Source organism: Ursus arctos, unplaced genomic scaffold (genome assembly GCF_023065955.2).
Source record: "Ursus arctos isolate Adak ecotype North America unplaced genomic scaffold, UrsArc2.0 scaffold_7, whole genome shotgun sequence".
NCBI classification, from domain to species: Eukaryota; Metazoa; Chordata; class Mammalia; order Carnivora; family Ursidae; genus Ursus; species Ursus arctos.
Genome location: NW_026623089.1, coordinates 82,975,483 through 82,994,778, shown reverse-complemented (window position 1 = coordinate 82,994,778; position 19,296 = coordinate 82,975,483). Strand labels below are relative to the sequence as shown.

At 47.5% G+C, this 19,296-nt stretch overlaps 1 protein-coding gene across 1 annotated transcript in view; it reads left to right on the top strand.

Moving 5' to 3' along the window:
* Window positions 1–19,296, top strand: part of GPR137B (G protein-coupled receptor 137B) — a 53,407-nt gene that overhangs the window by 18,792 nt on the left and 15,319 nt on the right. The window contains exons 2-5 of the mRNA XM_026504015.4: window positions 4,071–4,120; window positions 9,729–9,951; window positions 11,893–12,042; window positions 14,801–14,929. Of these exons, the coding sequence (XP_026359800.1) occupies window positions 4,071–4,120; window positions 9,729–9,951; window positions 11,893–12,042; window positions 14,801–14,929 (552 nt within the window). The remainder of the gene's footprint in view (window positions 1–4,070; window positions 4,121–9,728; window positions 9,952–11,892; window positions 12,043–14,800; window positions 14,930–19,296) is intronic.

The window sequence follows — 19,296 nt, the reverse complement described above, 5'->3', positions numbered from 1 at the left end:
CATTTCTGGGTTCTCTATTCTGTTCCATTGGTCTATGTGTCTGTTTTTGTGCCAGTACCATGCTGTCCTGGTGATCACAGCTTTGTAGTACAGCTCGAAATCCGGCTACATGATGCCCCCAGCTTTGTTTTTCTTTTTCAACATTTCCTTGGCGATTCGGGGTCTTTTCTGGTTCCACACAAATTGTAGGATTGTTTGTTCCAGTTCTTTGAAAAACGTCATTGGTATTTTGATCGGGATAGCATTGAAAGTGTGGATTGCTCTGGGTAGCATAGACATTTTAATTAACTATGTTTATTCTTCCGATCCATGAGCGTGGAATATTTTTCCATCTTTTTGTGTCTTCTTCAATGTCTTTCATTAGTGTTCTGTAGTTTCTAGAGTATAGATCCTTTACCTCTCCGGTTAAGTTTCTTCCAAGATAACATGATTTTTGGTGCTATTGTAAATGGGATCTATTCCCTAATTTCTCTTTCTTCAGTCTCATTTTTCATGTATAGAAATGATTTCTGAGCATTGATTTTGTATCCCGCCACATTACTGAATTGTTGTATGAGTTCTAGTAATTTGGGGGTGGAGTCTTTTGGGTTTTCCATATAAAGTATCATGTCATTTGCAAAGAGAGAGAGTTTGACTTCTTCTTTGCCAGTTTGAATACCTTTTATTCTTTTTTGTTGTCTGATTGCTGTTGCTGGGACTTCTAATACTATGTTGAATAATAATGGCGAGAGTGGGCATCCTTGTCGTGTTCCTGATCTTAAGGGAAAGGGGCTCAGCTTTTTCCCATTGAGAATGATATTGAAGTGTGGCCCAGTATTAAAAATATTTGTGTATTGACAAGGTCAAGCACTTTTTAAAAAAAATACTGTAGTTTCTTCTCTACCCTTTGATATCTGTGAATTCCTAATTAAGAATTATTAAAATATTAAAATAATTAAGAATTATTAAAAGCGAGGTCCCAAGTACTATTTAAGGAGCATTTCCTCAAAATCGTTGTTCTATGTTTGGTGAATCAGTCACATTTTGTAGCAAAATTTTGGAGTCATGTATTAATCTGTTCCTTAATCTGAAGAGAGGTTGTTTTGTAGTATTTCTCCTTATGGGCTGCAGAGAGACACCGAAGGGCTCGAAAAAAGTGTTTAAGGAAGGGAGGTTGTAGATTTGCTTCCTGTAAGTCTGTGGGAATCCCTGCGCTTCCCCCTCCCCCAGATAGGAAGTCTGTTCCTGAGACATGGGAGGGAGGGCAGGGGTGTGTGTGTCTGGGGGGCTGTCTGTAGACCTCCAGCATCCCCTGACCTCTGTTCTTTGCATCATGCCCTGCCCTGACTCTCAGTGTGGTCTGATTATTTTGATCGCCTCTTTCAGCGTGTTCTAAATGAGTGATTGCAAAGCCCTTCAAGAGGAGCCTGTGTCTCAGGAGGCGGTCCTTGGACTAGCTGAGTCACAATCACCTGGGCTGGGAGCTCTTTAGCATACAGATTCCTGCGCCCCTCCCCAGACCCAGGAGGTCGGCCTCTCTGAAGGTGGGGCTGTGGGATTTGCATCTTAGCAAGTTCCCCAGGTGATTCGTTATTTTTTTCAATTGTAGCGTAATTCACACACAGTGTTATAATAGTTCCGGGTGTACAGCATAGTGGTTGGACACGTCTAGGTGTTACTCAGCTCTCACCATGATGAGTGAGGTCACCGTCTGTCACCATACCACGTTATGACAGTACTGAGTATCTTCCCTGTGCTGTACTTTTCATCCCTGTGACTTATTTACTGTATAACTGGAAGCTTGTACCTCTTCATCCCTTTCACCTGTTTTGCCCATCCCCCCAGCCACCTCTCCACTGGCCCCCACCAGTTTGCTGCATTTCGGAATCTGCTTGTTTGTTTTTGTTTGTTTTGTTTTTTTCAGATTCCCCATCAATGTGAAATCATATGGTAGTTGTCTTTCTCCGACTTATCTCACTTAGCACAATACCCCGTAGGTCCATCCATGTTGTTGCAAATGGCAACATCTCATTCTTTTTTAACCAAGTAATATTCCACTGTATGTACATACCCCGTCGTCTTTATCCATTCATCTATCGGGGGACACTTGGATGGCTTCCATATGTTGGCTGTCGGAAATAATGCTGCAGTAAACATAGGGGTGCAGATATCTTTCAAATTAGTGTTTTCGTTTTCTTTGGGTAAATACACCGTAAGGGAATTACTGGATTGTATGCTATTTCTCTTTTTTTTTTTTTTTTTAAGATTTTATTTTTTTATTTGTCAGAGAAAGAGAGAGAGCAAGAGAGCACAAGCAGGGGGAGCAGCAGGCAGATGGAGAGGGAGAAGCAGGCTCCCTGCTGAAAGAGGAGCCAGATGTAGGACTCGATCCCACGACCCTGAGATCATGACCTGAGCCAAAAGCAGAGACTTCACCAGCTGAGTCACCCAGGCGCCCCCGATATTTCTTTTTTTAATGTTTTGAAGGTTCTTCATATGGTTTTCCGCAGTGGGTCTTACGCACATGTAGTCTGAGAATTACCTACTGAAGGTCCTCAGGAGAATGCCTTTTAGAAGGCTCCCAGAGGAAAATGGCTTCTCTTGTTGCATATGTGTTCTGGGAACTGACCCATACAGTCCCCATGGAGGCTCCCTTGTGACATCTGCATCAGCACACTTAGCCACGAACTTGGGATCCGCTGTAGAATTTCCTGGGGTTACTTTCAGATATCCCTCTTGCACACGGATTTCTCACCGCGTCTTCCCCAGGCAAGGAGGCAATGATACTGTGTGGCCTCAGAGGCCCTGGAGCTGCCTGTTGTCTCCTCCCCTCCCCCAGGAACCATGCTCACGCTGCCCATCCCGTTCTGCCTTGTCCTTCACTCTGTCCAGCTCAGGCAACGTAACTGCCCCTTAGACACATATTTTCAGGGGCTGAGCAAAATCTGGGAGAAGCAACAAATGCAAAGGGAGCTGAGAAGCAGGAGAGTGTGCGAGGGGTTGGCGGGGAGAGGTGAGACCGCAGGCCAGGCTGAGGCTGGGAGCGTGCTTAGGCGCTCCGTGCAGAGGAGCTTGCCGGGCAGCAGGGGATGCAGGTCCCGACACCATCCACAGCAAGGGCGTCGCCCTTCTTGCAGTGTTGCCCCCTCCCCTGGACACCAGGGATCCGGGAGAGCACGGGCATGAGCACGTGTATTGCTGCTCTACCGTACCCCATCCCAGTTCCCTAGCCAGCCCCCCGACACCCTGTGGGCCACCTGCGCTCGCCTCAGAAGCCCCCGTGTGCACGTGGTGTGGGCACAGCAGTCAGTCACAGTTGGGGCTGGAGCGTGAGCTGCCACTTACCTTTTCTCTCCTCTTCGCCTTCTCAGAGGCTCTGCCAGGTCGGCCGCCGCACCCTGCGTGGACACGTTAGTAATTGTGCAGGATACAAAAGATATGGAGAAATTCCCACACACAACATTTCTCCTGTAGATAATGGTCGTTTGATGCTTCTATGGCTTGGAGACATTGCAGATGGGCCGCAAAATTTGAGGCCTGGGTGGATGGGCACTTACATAGTCAAACAACATGGATTTGGTGCCAGTGAGAATTCTAAGAAAGGGTGAGGGCAGACTGTTGATCTCTACAGGAAGTACGGGTTGACATACGAATCTTTTTTTTTAAGATTTTATTTATTTATCCGACAGAGATAGAGACAGCCAGCGAGAGAGGGAACACAAGCAGGGGGAGTGGGAGAGGAAGAAGCAGGCTCCTAGTGGAGAAGCCTGATGTGGGGCTCGATCCCAGAACGCTGGCATCATGCCCTGAGCCGAAGGCAGACGCTTAACGACTGAGCCACCCAGGCGCCCCTCTTTTTCCCCTTTTTTATCCGTTTTCATCATTTTTTAAATATCTTTACTTTTGAAATTGTGTGGATAGCTTGAAAAATCTTTAGCTTAACAAACATTCTCACCTAGCAGGCATCTGGGTTTCAGAACCTGGGCCCTGGCACCTGGGTATAAAGGGGAAGAGGAGTTCCAAGTGATGATGTTGGTTTGTTGATAACAGTATACTGTACCCCCAACCCCCGTGTTGTTCTGTCATTGCAGGTGATTTTCAAAGCCAAGTCAAAATATTCTCCAGAATTACTCAAATACCGGTAAGTACCCTGGGGGGGATTTCCATCCTCATTCGGCAAATATATTTTTGACTATTGAGGACTTGGTTAGGCACCCAGAGGCAGAAATGTAATCTGTGTCCTTGAGAAACAAACACTCTGTAAAGATGTCCTGAACAACACAAAAACTCACAGAATCCGGCAAAATAGCAGACGTTGGGGAGCATGAGCAATTTCTGCCCTGGGCTGCCGTGTGCTGTGCGAGTCACAGGAATTTTGTGGAAGAAGTCAGTCAGTGCTGGGCTGAAAGGAGAGGCTCGCAATCTGGAAGGGAATGCCTTAAATCACATGCCAAGTTTACATGACGAGGTGCATAGGCATGTTTTTCCTGTGGTGGAGAGGGTTCATCGATGTCCCCAAATTTTCAGAGGTCTGTGACCCCAGCACCCTTAAGAGCAAGGAACCAGTGGCTTAAAAAAGGGTCAGACTTGGTCAGAGGATGGGGAGACAAGGCATTCAGAAGATAAGGGGCAGATGCATGGTGTCCTGATGTCCCTGCCCAGGACAGCTCCAATTGGGCATGGCAGACATGCCATGGGCAGACATTTCTGGAAAGGCGATTTTGGCCACTTACCTTCTTGAATCAAAATGAAAATTTAATTATTTTGTGACTTTAAAAATATGTAATGATGTATACATATTGTATTTTATTTAAACATATAATTTTAAATTTATAAACAGTTTTTATTTAAAATTCTGAAAGTGTATTTTTCTCAAGATATAATTGACATATAAGATTATATTAGTTTCAGGTATACCACAGAATGATTTGATATTGGCGTATTGCAAAATGGTCACCTTAGTAAGTCCAGTCAGCATCCATCACCATCTATGGTCATAAAAACTGTTGTTTCTTGTGATGAGAAGTTTTAAGATCATGAAAATGTATATTTTGATCTCCATTTTCTGTCCAGGAAAACTGAAATTCAGAAGGTATACAACAGCACTCGGGCCAAGAGACAGGTCATGAGACTCATGGTGTCGGTATTTGTTTTTTTCACTGATCTTGAAGTCTTTGTTCACTACTTTTTGGGTAGTTGAGTTTTGGTTTCTACCAGAGCACTCAACTGGGACTTCAGGGTCCACCATGAAAAAGTATTGGTCCTAAGGAGAGCCCTTTAAAGGAGCAGTTCCAAGTACACAGTCCCCTCCCTTCTCTGGTAACAAAGTAGCGGCCTTTCCTCTGCACCCATGATCTCTGCCTCCATCCTCTTTTTTTTTTTTTTTTTCAAGATTTTATTTATTTATTCGACAGAGATAGAGACAGCCAGCGAGAGAGGGAACACAAGCAGGGGGAGTGGGAGAGGAAGAAGCAGGCTCATAGCGGAGGAGCCTGATGTGGGGCTCGATCCCATAACGCCGGGATCACGCCCTGAGCCGAAGGCAGACGCTTAACCGCTGTGCCACCCAGGCGCCCCATCTGCCTCCATCCTCTTGACTAAACATGTAGATCAGCCAGGGGAACTGGGGAGCCAAGAATGGGGGAAGACTGGGAGGAGGAAGAATATTCTGATTGGATCGTGGAGCTGATCTTATCTTGGAAGTGGTTGGTTGAGGCTGGGGTAATGAGGTCTCTTATAGAAGTGATATATGAAAGCACTGGTCAGAAAGGAAGGCTGTTTCAAAAGTTTTCAACCTCTGAGCCCTTGGGGGACAGGGTCTATGAGATGAGAAGCGGGGGGCAGTACTTGATCCTTGAATCAAAGTGCAAACAGCAGGATGGGATGATTTTAGTGGGAGGGGATTTGCAGAGTTGAAGGTAGAAGACCAGGGGAAATTCGGTTGGATGGGATGTTGGGGCTGGAGAAGATGGAAGAGTTTCTTGAAGACAAGAGGGTGAGGTTTCAACGGGAGAAGCCTGTTAACTCCGATGTAATAATAAACCCTCAGATTATTCAGGTTTACGCCCATCTTCTGTCTTCTCTGTTCAGTTCCCCATTTCTCTTAAGCCAGATGCTACTGCAGACATTTCAGGCCATGATTTATCCCTTGAGATGCTTCTGCATGTTGGCTTTTAAATAGACCGGCTTCCCTAACTGAACCACAACTCATTTGAAAACAAACACAAGCCATCAGTGTAGAACTAGTTGAAACTTCTCACCCCAAGCTCCTCCTGTAGCCGCTCAGTGTTTTTGAAGATGGTTTCTATTCAGCCCAACCAAGAACCACCCCATTTCCCAGTGCGGTCCCCCTGCTCCCTGACACACCTGCGAACTCTCGGCTTTGCTCTAGTTGGTGCCCCACTTGATTCAGTTTTTCTCTTAGCCTATATTGTTCCATCTTTGGCTTGGGAAGTTTGAATACTGGGCAGGGGAAGCTCAAGGACACCTTGATTTTAAGCATTTTTATCTGTTTTCCCTCTATCTTTGATTTTTTGGTGAGTAAAAGACATAACAAACCAGGCTTTGCTTTTCCTGTTCTGTAAGGAATCTAAGATCTCAGAAGGGAAATTTAAGCAACGCTCTACAAGCCATTGGTACCATCCCCTCACTGTAGGAGGCAGCAGAGCTCTTGCCTGTTGAGTGAGCTGGCAGCCCGCGGGCCTGGCACTTCTGTCCCCAGGCCGGTGGTCAGCTGCCTTGGAGTCTCCTCTCTGTGCCTGCGGACCAGCCAGAAGCCGATCCTTCTGGGCTCACAAGCAAAGTCATCTTCTCAGATGTGGAGTCCCATCGGTTTTCTTTTCCTTTGGTCTTGTTTTCTCATTATAGGCTGTTTATCCTGACCTTATGGTTTGAGCTGAGAAGAAGTAATTCTGGCACAGGGTGTCAAACACTGTTGCCATGGAAACGCACCCTTGCCATAGGATCGGTTCTGCACCCCCCCACCCCCACCCTGCAGGTTCTCTCTCTCTCCACACCTCCAAATCTCTCCCTTTCTTCCAGAGCCGCAGGCCCCGGGGGAAACGTTAAGTTTTGCAAGGTATTCTTTCTCATTATAAAAGTTCTATAAGCTCATTAGAAAAAGTTATAAAATAGAAAAAGGTTAGAAGCTTGTGAATATAGACATGTGGACAGCAAGAAACCAAATCTAGTGAACTCCCCCCTCCTGCCCCACAGAAACCCCCTCCAACTCTGAGGAGACACAGTGATGTTTTCTATTACAGGTTTTCACATATATCTCCCAGGACAGTTGTTTGCCACATTTGTGAATTTGCTTTCTGACTTTGACCTTAATGTTAGATGACAAATACTTTGCCCATGTTGTTTCAAGTCTCACAACACAGCCGATTTCTGTAAGATAATAGCAGGCAGTTCAGCTCAGGTCGTGATCTTGGGGTCCTGGGATCGAGCCCCATGTCGTCATCCTCGGGCTCCCTGCTCAGCGGGGAGCCTGCTTCTCCTTCTCTCTCTGCCCCTCCCCCGTTTGTGTGTGTGCACGCTCACGCGCGCTCTCTCTGTCAAATAAATAAATAAAATCTTTTAAAAAAAGACAATACCAGGCAGAATTCTGTTTAGCAGGGGTCCTAGAGGCTCACCGAGTAGGATAGGATAGAAGTGGAAGGGCAGGAAGGTTTTAGGCAGAAAGAGCAGCTTGTGTAAAGACAGGGAGGTGGGGACACCCGGATGGGCTTCGGGCCAGCACACAGACTGGCTTAATTAGCGTGTGGGGCGCCCATCGATCGGCCTGGCTCCGTAGACTGACTGGAAGTGCAGGGGACTGGAGGGTGCGAGGGTGAGGTTGAGGGTGGGGGTCGGTCTGGACACCATCATATTGGGTTTAGGCAGAAGCGTGAGGCTGTGTGGTTGGTGACAATGGGAAAGGGGGCCTACAACTAGCGGAGCAGGAATAAAGAATCTGTTGAATGTGACAGCTGGTTAAACTGGGGGTGAGATCGATGATCTTTACGGTGTAGGAGTCTGCAAAAAATTGTGCCTGTCAGAGAAATAGGAAGACCGAGAGGAGTGCTGGAGGAGGAACATCGCGAACTAGGCTTGGGCGTGGTCTGAGGTGACAGCCTTGGCGCAGGCTGTTTGGAACGTGAGTCTGAATGTGGGACAGCGGCTGTGGCTCAAGACGAGCTTCATGAACTTAGTCGTCCGAGGCTGTGACTGAAGCTGTGAGAGTAAAGGTGTTTCCCAGGGGGTAGAGGACAGAGCCAAGGGTGTCGTCACTTTGGGGGAGGAAGAGGAACCAGGGGCTATCCAGGGGCAGCTCAGAGGAATGGGAGGCAGGAGTAGGGCTGTGGTGCGATGGACAAGGGAGCTCCGGAAGGCAGGGAAAGATGGCGGCCAAGAGTTGACACCTTTCCATCTGGGAGTAGGTCATGGGGGCCTGGGAGAATGTGGGGTCGGCAGGGGAGTACCTGTGGAGGAAGGAAAGACGGGACAAGCTGAAGACTTTCTAGAAGTTGCTGTTAACCAAAGGAGAAGCTGGGGTGAGACCTTGAGGCTCCGTGGGGTGAGGACAGAGGAGTAACAAGACAAGAAGGCACAGGGCCCACTGGATTCTCACAGCGGCTCTTTGAGGCAGGATGGGAGTCCTCATCTCTCTCTTTTATAAATAAGGACACACAGCCCAGAGTGACCGAGAGTCTGGCCCGATGTCTCAGGTCTGTGTGTCTCTGGGTCACACCGGGCAGATGAGAGCAAGGGGGGGGAAGGAAGGAGGGTGGGACAGAGGCTTGGTTGCCATTGTGTGAAAATCCAAGATGGAAAGGCACGGCAGGGGGCCAATCATACTAGCTGTCGTGGGTGCTGCACGGTCCGTGTCAAGGTATGCCTGGCTTCGTCACCCTTGACTTCCATGTTCTCTTTCTCCCTGTGCTCCAACCCCCATGGGTCCTGTCAGTGACATGATGTCTGGAGCTGGGACTGTCATCCAGGAACCTTTTTTTTTTTTTTTTTAAGATTTTTGTTGGAGAGTGGGAGCACGAGCAGGGGGGAGGGGTAGAGGGAGAGGGAGAAGCAGAGGGGTAGAGGGAGAGGGAGAAGCAGAGTCCTTGCCGAGCAAGGAGCCCAATGTGGGACTTGATCCCCAGACCCTGAGATCATGACCTGAAGATCATGAGCTGAAGGCAGACGCTTCACAGACTGAGCCCCCCAGGCGCCCTGTCACCCAGGTTTCTATGTCCCGATCTGTTACAGCTTTGGAAGACAGTCTAGCTTCAAAACCGGTTTTAGTTGACAGTTTTCATATTTGGATTTACAAACGTAGGCAGCTTAGACCCAGTCTGTTTTTGAGCCAAGCAAATCTCTTCTTTATTTGCATGTTTATTGAAGGAAGTCAACAACATGGACAGTCCTGAAGAGAAGCTTGAGGCTGCCGACTTTAGTTTTAGTAAATCCAAGAAGTCTTTCTGTAGACCTTGCTCTACTCACTAAGGAAGTCTACAGGCTGAAAATGGCCTGGGACCCAGCCAGCCTGCGTCCGTTCAGCCTCGGGCAGGGGGCTGTGGCAGACGGCACCACCTCCCAGAGGCAGGAGACACGAGGCTCCCAGGGCACCTTCTGGAGGGCACCGTTCGTAGCTGATCTGTAATCTGGATCTGGGAACAGCTACCTCCAAAACGTGCACGCTTAGGTGTTAACGTTGGCACGTTCTGCTTCCAGCGCTTGCCCCAAAAATACTGCATTTCTCTGGTCCTTTCCAGGTTGCCCCTCTACCTGGCCTCACTCTTCATCAGCCTCGTTTTCCTGTTGGTGAATTTAACCTGTGCAGTGCTGGTGAAGACAGGAAATTGGGAGAGGAAGGTCATCGTCTCCGTGCGTGTGGCCATTAATGACACGCTCTTTGTGCTGTGTGCCGTCTCCCTCTCCATCTGTCTCTACAAAATCTCTAAGATGTCCTTGGCCAACATTTACTTGGAGTCAAAGGTAGGTGGGAATGCGGTCAGGATCCCTTATTAAACTGACTCTGAAAATAGTTTCCTGGTTGCAAACAGGACTCAGCACATACCTCTCACACCTGACCTCCTACAAATGATTCGCCATACTGCGCTTGCCAAAACACAGAGCTATGTAGTTTGTTGAACTTTGTACGCAAGAAGACTTCCATTCGAGGTGGCTCCGAGGGTACTAGAGTGTGCAGAATTACGGGCCGGGAGGTGACCTCTGGTTTATAGATACAGTGTTTAACCAACATTTTAAAGGACTTGCAGGATTGCTTGTGCTGATGATACTAGTAGAAAGACACACCCAGTGTCCCCTGTGTTCCAGGCACGTTGAGATCAGCATTCTGCATGCGTAAGCTCATGGAGTCCTCCCAAATCTCTGGGAGTAGGTATCACCCCCACTTGGGAGACCGGGAGACCGGGGCACAGAGGTCAGTAGCTTGCCCTGGGTTGCCCCACGCAGCCCGTGGATGGAGAGCCCGGCTTCGGACTCAGCAGTCTGGCTGCAGGCTCTGTCAGATTCGGATGGAGGCTCACCCCGGACGGACCGACGTGCCCATGAGAGGACAGTGGACATGCCATTGTGGGCACTGCCCCCTGGAGTTGAGGACAGCGATCGTCTCTTGCCGATGGGTCAGAGATGGAGCCAGACGGGACGAGAGGCAAGCTCGGTTTGCTGCTGTGCCACACAGCCCGGAATCTGGCTTCTCCTTCCCTTCCCCAGAGTTGTAGGGAAGTGCAGACACACTCATGGCCCCCGGTCGGCCTCATCCCAAGTCTCCCGTGGTTGGGAAGCCTGGGGAAGTGTGGAGGCCGCAGAGGGGCCTTGGTTTTCTCACTTAGGCAATGATTGAGAGATTTCTGTAGCTGCTCTGCGTCTCACCTCTGGAACCCACGCGGCCCATGTGGCTGTAATCAGTCTTGCACCTGGAGACCGTGAGGAGCTCTGTCTCCCACGATACTGTGTCTGAAATCTGGGCCTCTGACTTCAGGATCACAGAGCCTCAGCGAGGCATCCCGTGACCTGGCTGACCTCTGGCAAGGTCCCAAGAGACTTGACTAGGGCAGGAGTAGTTTTCTCGTTCATGAGTTTTGACAGATTTTAGACTTGATTGTCCCTTAACATTGTCTGTTGTTTATCTTATCTCCCATGTGCAGGAGATCCAAGGGTCTTGAAAACAGAATGGTGGCTTTACAGGAAGGGTTACTTTTCACTTACCAAATGACCATTTAGATCACCCCTCTGGCAAACAAGGTGTTAAACTGCTACTGGCAAAATAAAATATCTTGTTAATGAGTGACTTCCAAGTGCAAATCTCACAAATCACTTTCAGCTTTTTGGTCACGTTAACTCTGAGTTTCTAGCTAGGGGCCCTTTAACTGGCTGTAAATTGATAGCTTCATAGATGGGGGACGAGTCACCGATTGCCATGTAATTCTAAGTCTGGAGTGATACTGGGATTTCCAGCCTAGAAGATTCTAGAATTTGAGGACGCCCTCCCTGCCTGGATCCACGGTCTACTGGGATCCCAGCCGCCACCCTGGTGGGGTCAGTTGTCCCCAGGCCAGGGGCTGGGCAGTGGGCTCCTAAGTCGGGAGGTCGTCTTGGGAGATTGAAAAGCATAAGCCACCCGGCCTTCTCATTCTTACAAACCTGGGCTGTAGGCAAATGGCCCATGTTTTAAGGCATCTCCAAATCACCTCCCAGATTTTGAACCATCTATACGAAGATCATCTGAAATTTTAGGAGGGGGTGTGGTATTAGGTGAGGCTTGGGTGTGGGTTTACCGTCTGAGGGCAGACGCTGCAGTGCGTCCCCGAGGGCTGAAGGGTTTACGAGGTCTGAACCCAGGCCGGGTTCTGGGACAAGGCTGGTGTCTTGGACCTCCAATGGGCGCCCCCTTCATGGCTCCCTCTTTTCCAGGGCTCCTCTGTGTGTCAAGTGACAGCCATCGGTGTGACCGTCATCCTGCTTTACACCTCCCGAGCCTGCTACAACCTGTTCATCCTGTCGTTTTCCCAAAGCAAAAACGTCCATTCCTTTGACTACGACTGGTACAATGTATCAGACCAGGTCAGTGGCCGCCAGGGATGGGTCCCCTGAACGGCGAGTCTGCTTCACAGCACCCCACGCAGCAGAGAGGGGTGAGCTCCTTGCTTCTGCTGCTAGATTCCTGGGTGACCTTGACCGTCACTCACCTGTGTGGCGTCTGCATCCTCATCTGGAAAATGGGGTCATAGTATCTGCCTTGTTCCACCCCATGTCTTCTGAGAAAACTAGGGTCTGTGTGTACACACACACACACATACACATACACACACGCACAAACCTCTAGTTTCTGGGGCTCTGGACAAGCAGTACTTAAAAAGCTTTCAAGTGCTTCTGTATAAATGTAAGATGGTTTTAATAAGGGTGAAATTTTCCAAGGTAAAACAGATTATATACAGGTTTCAGAAAATACATATAATTGGCTTTTTTATTTTTAATTTTTTTAAGATTTTATTTATTTGTCAGAGAAAGAGAGCACAAGCAGGGGGTAGGAGGAGGGGCAGAGGAAGAAGCAGGCTCGCTGCTGAGCAGGGACCCCAAGGCAGGACTTGATCCCAGGATTCTGACATCATGACCTGAGCCGAAGGCAGACCCCTCACCGACTGAGCCTCCCAGGCGTCTCTAAAACTATGGCTTTTTAAAAATGGAGCATGGAGACAGGATTTGAGGAAATCGAGACAAAAATGACTAGGAGTTTAAAGGTGTTGGTAAAAGCTCCTTTACCCAATGGTCCCCCTATGACATTCTCTCCTACTTAATATATTCTAGAAACTCATGAACTATAAGTTATAAAGCAGTGAACAAAGGTAGTGACCTATCATCTGGCATTCTTGTTCACAAAAGCTGAAAATAAAAGCATGGGAATGAGTGGCATCCTCTCATTTGAGAAATACTGATTCTTTGTCACGCTGGACAGAGTGCTGGGGATACAAACACGCACAGACTGCGCCCTGCCCGCAGCCGGAGTTTATGTCCCCGAGGAAAACAGACACACAGATCAGCCCTTACAATAAACAGAACTTCTGTTTTATAATAGGAGTCTGCTGGATTGAATTGTAAAAGGCTCCTTAACTTTTCCTGGAAAAATGCTGAATACTCAACTATATATAAATGCACTTCTAAAATCCCAATAGTTCTTGCTCCCTGGACCGGATCAGCACTCGAGAAGAAGGCATTAAATGCCCCCGATAAGCATGTGAGGACAAGGTGAAATCCAGAGGGCCACGGGGAAGGTGTTAGAATTAGGAAGGATTAAAAGCACCACCATCACCCAAACCGATCCCACATACAGGATGGGAGAAATCTGGGCCAGGAGCTGCTGAAGGTGTGCCCTGTTTCGAGAAAATCAAATATATAAAAATTGAAACTTGAAACAATAAATTAGAGACTTATTCATAAGACCGAAGGATTTCCTTGCAGTAAAATATCCATCATACCTGCTGTCGTAACCACTTGCACGTGTATCGCGGCTCCCTGGCATTGGGCACGGTCCCCTTGCTGGGCAGCGTCACCGCCGTCCGTCCCAGAACTTGCTCTTCTCCCAACCTGAAACTCCGTACCCATCAAACAGTAGAGGTTAGGCTTTAACAAAATAATTAGTTCAGCTTTTATTTCAGGTAAGGGCTTATAATGATAACAAATTTTTTTTTTCAGATTTTATTTATTTGACAGAGAGAGAGGCAGCGAGAGAGGAACACAAGCAGGGGGAGTGGGAGAGGGAGAAGCAGGCTCCCAGTGGAGCAGGGAGCCCAATGCAGGCCTCCATCCCGGAACCCTGGGATCACACCCCGAGCCGAAGGCAGGTGCTTAACGACTGAGCCACCCAGGCGCCCCAATGATAACAAATTTATAATGCAAAATGATAATGCAATTTAAAAAATTCTGTTGTTTTTAGGGGGATATTTATTTATGAATATCTAGACCTGTTGTGTTGCAACCAAAATAACCTGGAGCAAACCCTACAGACGGCCACGCACAGCATGTTATCTGTGTAGGAGGGAGGAGGGGCAGCGTGGTCTGAGCTGAGTGAGAGACGGGATGCGAGGTGCAGAGCTGGGGAGGCGGTTCCTGCAGTGGCCAGGCGATGCACCTCGGACACAACACCCTGGAGGGGGCAGGAGGATCCACTTCGGCCATCAGCCCCTCGCGGCTTGGTTTTGGTGCACCTCGTCTGAAACGCTGCCCTTTGTGGCGAGCTGTGCAGACGCGACCGTGCACACGCGCCCCAGGCCCTGCGGGAGGGGGCCAGACTTCGCACCAGGCTGGTTCGGCCGTCTCACTGTCCTGACAAACATCCGGGACTCCGAACAGCTTTCTTTCAGACGATGTAGCCAGGAGCAAGCTTTAAAGGATAAAGAATAGGATATGAGGACTATGAAGAGAAGTTTGATGTGTTTATGCCAGGGATGAGACAGAGGGTCACGGTTATAGGCTGTTCTCAAAAATTTGGGAGGGAGTGACCTAACATCACCTTATGTGATTGTTGAAAGAAAGAAAATCAACTTAAACTTGAGAGACTTAACTTGGACCTAAGGAAGGTTTTGGAGGTGAAGTAATAGCATCAGAGATGGGCAGTCTCTGTCTTTGACTGTTTTGAAGATGAGAGTATCTGCCCTGTGTGGTTGGAGTAACTCCCCACCTGAGGTCCTGACCATGGGTAGTACTTGATACTTGATTTCAGTGTACACGTTGTAGGGAAGGAACCACACCCTATTAGACTTGGTCTCTGTTCCCATTAGGAAGAATCAAATCACACTGCTTTCCTCCCCTCGCTTCTCAACAGGCGGATCTGAAGAATCAGCTCGGAGATGCGGGATACGTGGTATTTGGAGTGGTCCTTTTCGTCTGGGAGCTCTTACCTACCACCTTAGTCGTTTACTTCTTCCGCGTTAGAAACCCTACAAAGGACCTTGTAAGTAACCCATCTTCTAGTTGCGGAAAGTATCTCCTGCTTCTCATCATAAAACATACAGTCGGGTTTTGTCCTCAGATTTTCAGGAGCGTGTCTCTTCCATGCTGTTGTGATGTAGAAAGTTCCCTTGTCTGTCTGAGACAGTCTTTTCCTTAACTCTTTGTGAGGGGAATTGTTTTTTTCAGCATCGGTTTTAGAGAAGAAATGAAAGTTGCATCTCAAGGCCTGGAGAGAGTGATTAACTGTTTTTCCTAATTCAACAACAGTCTCACTGGTATCTCATCCTTGACTTGGGGAAAACTATATAAGCTTTTATTTTAGGAAAGGGAAATAGAAAATGGCACTTGAGTTCTTCTGCCCCACGTTATGCTGGACAGTGAGTTGGGAACTCGGTGAGATGGAAATAAAAACATCATGAGGGATGCCAACCCCACTCCCGTGCTTCAGCCAGCTTTGCATAAATGTCCTATGAGGACAGGACAGAAAATGCACAACTTGGGAGAGTGAGGAAACTGCTGGGAACTTTTGCTCCGTAAATTATTCCAGCCACATTAACGAGTGGCGGAATTTTGAGTCACTGATCTGTGAAACCCACAGAAAAGTGTAGTGAGTAGTTTTTGGCCAGTGTGAGCCAAGTGTGGGTGGGCGGTAAGGAAAACACAGATATATAACCAACCTGATGTATTCCACCTGGTTTCTTCTTTCTTTTTTTTTTTCAGAGTTATATATTTTAGAGAGAATGCTAGCGGCAGGGAGGGGGAGAGGGAAAGAGAGAATCTCAAGCACACACCGGCTGAGTGTGGAGCCCAGTGTGGGACTTGATCTCATGACCCTGAGATCATGACCTGAGCCGGAATCAGGAGTTGGCCGCTGAACCGACAGAGCCATCTAGGCGCCCCTACCCTGTTTTCTTCTTATTCATCTCTGGATAGTCACTCATGAGCCAGAAACAGAAGAAATAAATAAATAAGGGCAAGCCTGGCCTGGGGCGGGTGGGGCAGCACAGCCCGACCGGGGGCCCTTGCAGGGAATGCGGTAGGCAGCATTTTCTAGATCTCAGGATCCGTTTCTTCCCTTCCATTATTTTGCGCTGTGGGACGGGGGCCCTGCACTTCATCTGACCTCTGCTTGTTTTGGGGACAGCTGGAGGCGTCTGTAAAGTCAGACCCTCAGCACTCTGGCCCAGTAGCGCAGAAGTGGGACAGATAGGCGGCGGGTTCCAGGCCGTGAGCCCGGGTGCCTTGTTTTCCTTCCTTCCCTGAAGTTTGCGGGCACCTCGCTGGGGCAGGGGATTGGGAGGGGGCGGACTCCCCCAGCTCTGCGTGCACCTTTCCGTCAGCTGTCAGCATGGGCTCCGGGAACCTAAGGCAGCCTGAAGGAGAGTAGATTTCCGCATTTAATGAGAAAGGCTCGTGTGATGCTGTTCAAAGTACTGTTTTACTGAACGAATACAGGATGATGGTTGTGCGCCCGCAGGTCTCATTGTCCAGGGAAACCTGTCCTCCCTAACGCACCCCGTGTAGATGCAGTCACTTCGTTCTTGTGCTTGAATAGACCTGCTGTTCTCAAGCTTTTATGTCTCAGGACACCTCCCAGCCATTGCTCTTTTGTACTGAGCTGTAACTGACGTGGTAGTTCCGGGCGTACGATGTCGTGATTGGGTATCTGCAGCTATTACGAAGCGATCCTGTAAGTCCAGCCGTCAGCCATCACTACACAGCCATGATTTTCTCTCTTGTGGTGAGAACTTTCAGGGTCTGCTCTCCTAGCTACTTTCAAATATGCAGAACACTATTATTAACTGCAGTCAGCATGCTGTACGTGACACCCCAGGACTTCGTCATTTTATAACCGGAAACTTGTACCTTTTTCCCCCTTCCACCCATTTCACCCAGTCCCCATCCCCCACCTCAGGCGACCACCCATCAGTTCTCTGTGCCCGTGCTGGGGTTTTCTCTGTTTGCTCTTCGATTCCACATAAGTGAGATCATACAGTATTTATCTTATTCTGTGTGACTTATTTCACTTAGCACAACGTCCTCAAGGTTTATCCATGTTGTGATAAAGGGCAGGATCTGGGTGGGGTGTTTTGTGGTTGAGTAGTGTTCCATTATAGACGTATTTTCTCTGCCCTCTCATCCATCCATGAACTCTCAGGTTGTCCCCACGTCTTGGCTCTTGTAAGTAACACTACAGTGAACATGAGGTTGCAGACATCTCGTCAGATTAATGCTTTCATTTTCTTCAGATAAATATGCAGAAGTGTGATTGCTGGATCATAACACAGTTCTACTTTTACTCTTTTGAGGAGCCCCATGCTGTTTTCCCCAGCGGCTGCACCCATGTACGTTCCCAGCCGCAGTGAGTGAACAAGGGCTCCCTTGTCTGCACATCCTCGCCAACACGTATTTGCCGTCCTGTTGAGGTCGGCCATCCTGACAGGTGCGAGGTATAGCTCAGGGCAGTTTTCATTCGCGTTTCCCTGATGATGAGTGACGTTGAGCATCTTTTCCTGTTACCTGTTGGCCGTCTGTAGGCCTTTGGGAAAATGTCTGTTCGGGTCCTTTGCCTATTTTTTGATTGGATTGTATTTTGCTGTCGGGTTGTAGGAGTTCTTCGTGTATTTTGGCTGTTGACCCCTGTCAGATACATGATTTGCGAACATCTATTCAGTCGGTTGCCTTTTCATTTTGTTGATGGTTTCCTTTGCTGTGTGGAACCGTTTTCCATTTGATGTGCCCCCCTTGTTTATTCTTGCTTTTGTTGCCTTTACTTTTGGTGTCAAATCCAAATCATCATCACCAGGTTTTCTTTTAGGGGTTTTATGGTTTCAGTTCTTACGTATTTAAGTATTTAATCCGTGTTGAATTAATTTTTGTGTGTGGTGTAAGACAGTCGTCCAATTTCACTCTTTTCCATGTGGCTGTCCAGTTTTTTCCAGACTGTTTATTGAACAGACTGTCATTTTTCCCATTGTGTATTCATAGCTGCTTTGTTGTAAAGAACTTGACCATATAAGTATGGGTTTCTTCTGGGCTCTCTATTCTGTTCCATTGATTTATGTGTCTGGTTTTATGCCACTATCATACTGTTTGGATTACTACAGCTTTGTGATATAGTTTGAGATCAGGGAGCGTGATGCCTCCAGCTTTGTTCTTCTTTTTCTAGACTCTTTGACTCTTCACAGTTACACTGATAAATTATTGAGCAGCTGCAAAAGCTCTTGTTTGGAGGGTGTGTGTGTGTGTGTGTGTGTGTAAAAATTTTTTTAGAAAAATTCAGTATACATAATAAATCCATTACATGTTGCCATAAAAATGTTTTCTGAGAAAGAACATTTTCCAAAACAAAATAGGAGAGTAGCATTGTTTTGAACTTTTCAGATTTTTTGTACCTGGTTTAGTAGAAGACCGCTGGGTTCTGTGTGCTTCTGCGTTCAACCTGTTGTGAGACATTGTTTTGGTTGAGTAAAGAATGTAAAGAAAATTCAGCCTCACAGAAATATATATTTGCAGGAAAGTGGAGTGATTTAATACCTTTTAACATAATTGTGGATATTTTTCTTTGATATCAAAAAGTGAACAAGTTGTGGTTTCTTAAAGGTTAGTTGCAATATGGAATCTAACACCACACCAGTAAACTCTTCACATTGTGTCAAACGTTAACATCCATCCGTTTATTGTGCACTTTGAATGGATCTTTTCCCCATGCGTGGCCTTTTTTATTGGTTACTTGGAAAAGACTGGTTTACTGAGTTACGCAGATCTTCCAAATGTTAAAATTTACTCATTAAATATCACCACTGATCATTTCAGGAAAATCTTTAAAGTATTGGGATGCCATCAAGCTCATGGTGGGGGATACCAGTTTTCTAAAGCTTTAATTTTTGCTTAAAAGCTCAAATTTGATCAATGATAAATGCTATCTCTCCATTTGACAGTTCAATTACTTTCAAGTAATGGTGTGTCTGCCAAACAGCCATGTCCGAAAAAGCGTGGTTTGTCTGAGATGTGAAGTTGCATGAAAAAAGGTAGCTGCCACTCAGACAGCTGTGCGGGTCTTTCCCTGAAACAGCTGTCTCACAGCAGATGTGCTGTGTGCTTGCTTCCCACTCTGTCACAGAACATATTAAAAAGACCCAAGGACTGAGATTTCATAAAACTAATAACTTTTACTGCTTTGTCACAGAGATTTTTTTTTTTTAAAGATTTTATTTATTTATTCGACAGAGATAGAAACAGCCAGAGAGAGAGGGAACACGAGCAGGGGGAGTGGGAGAGGAAGAAGCAGGCTCATAGCGGAGGAGCCTGATGTGGGGCTCGATCCCACAACGCCGGGATCACGCCCCGAGCTGAAGGCAAACGCTT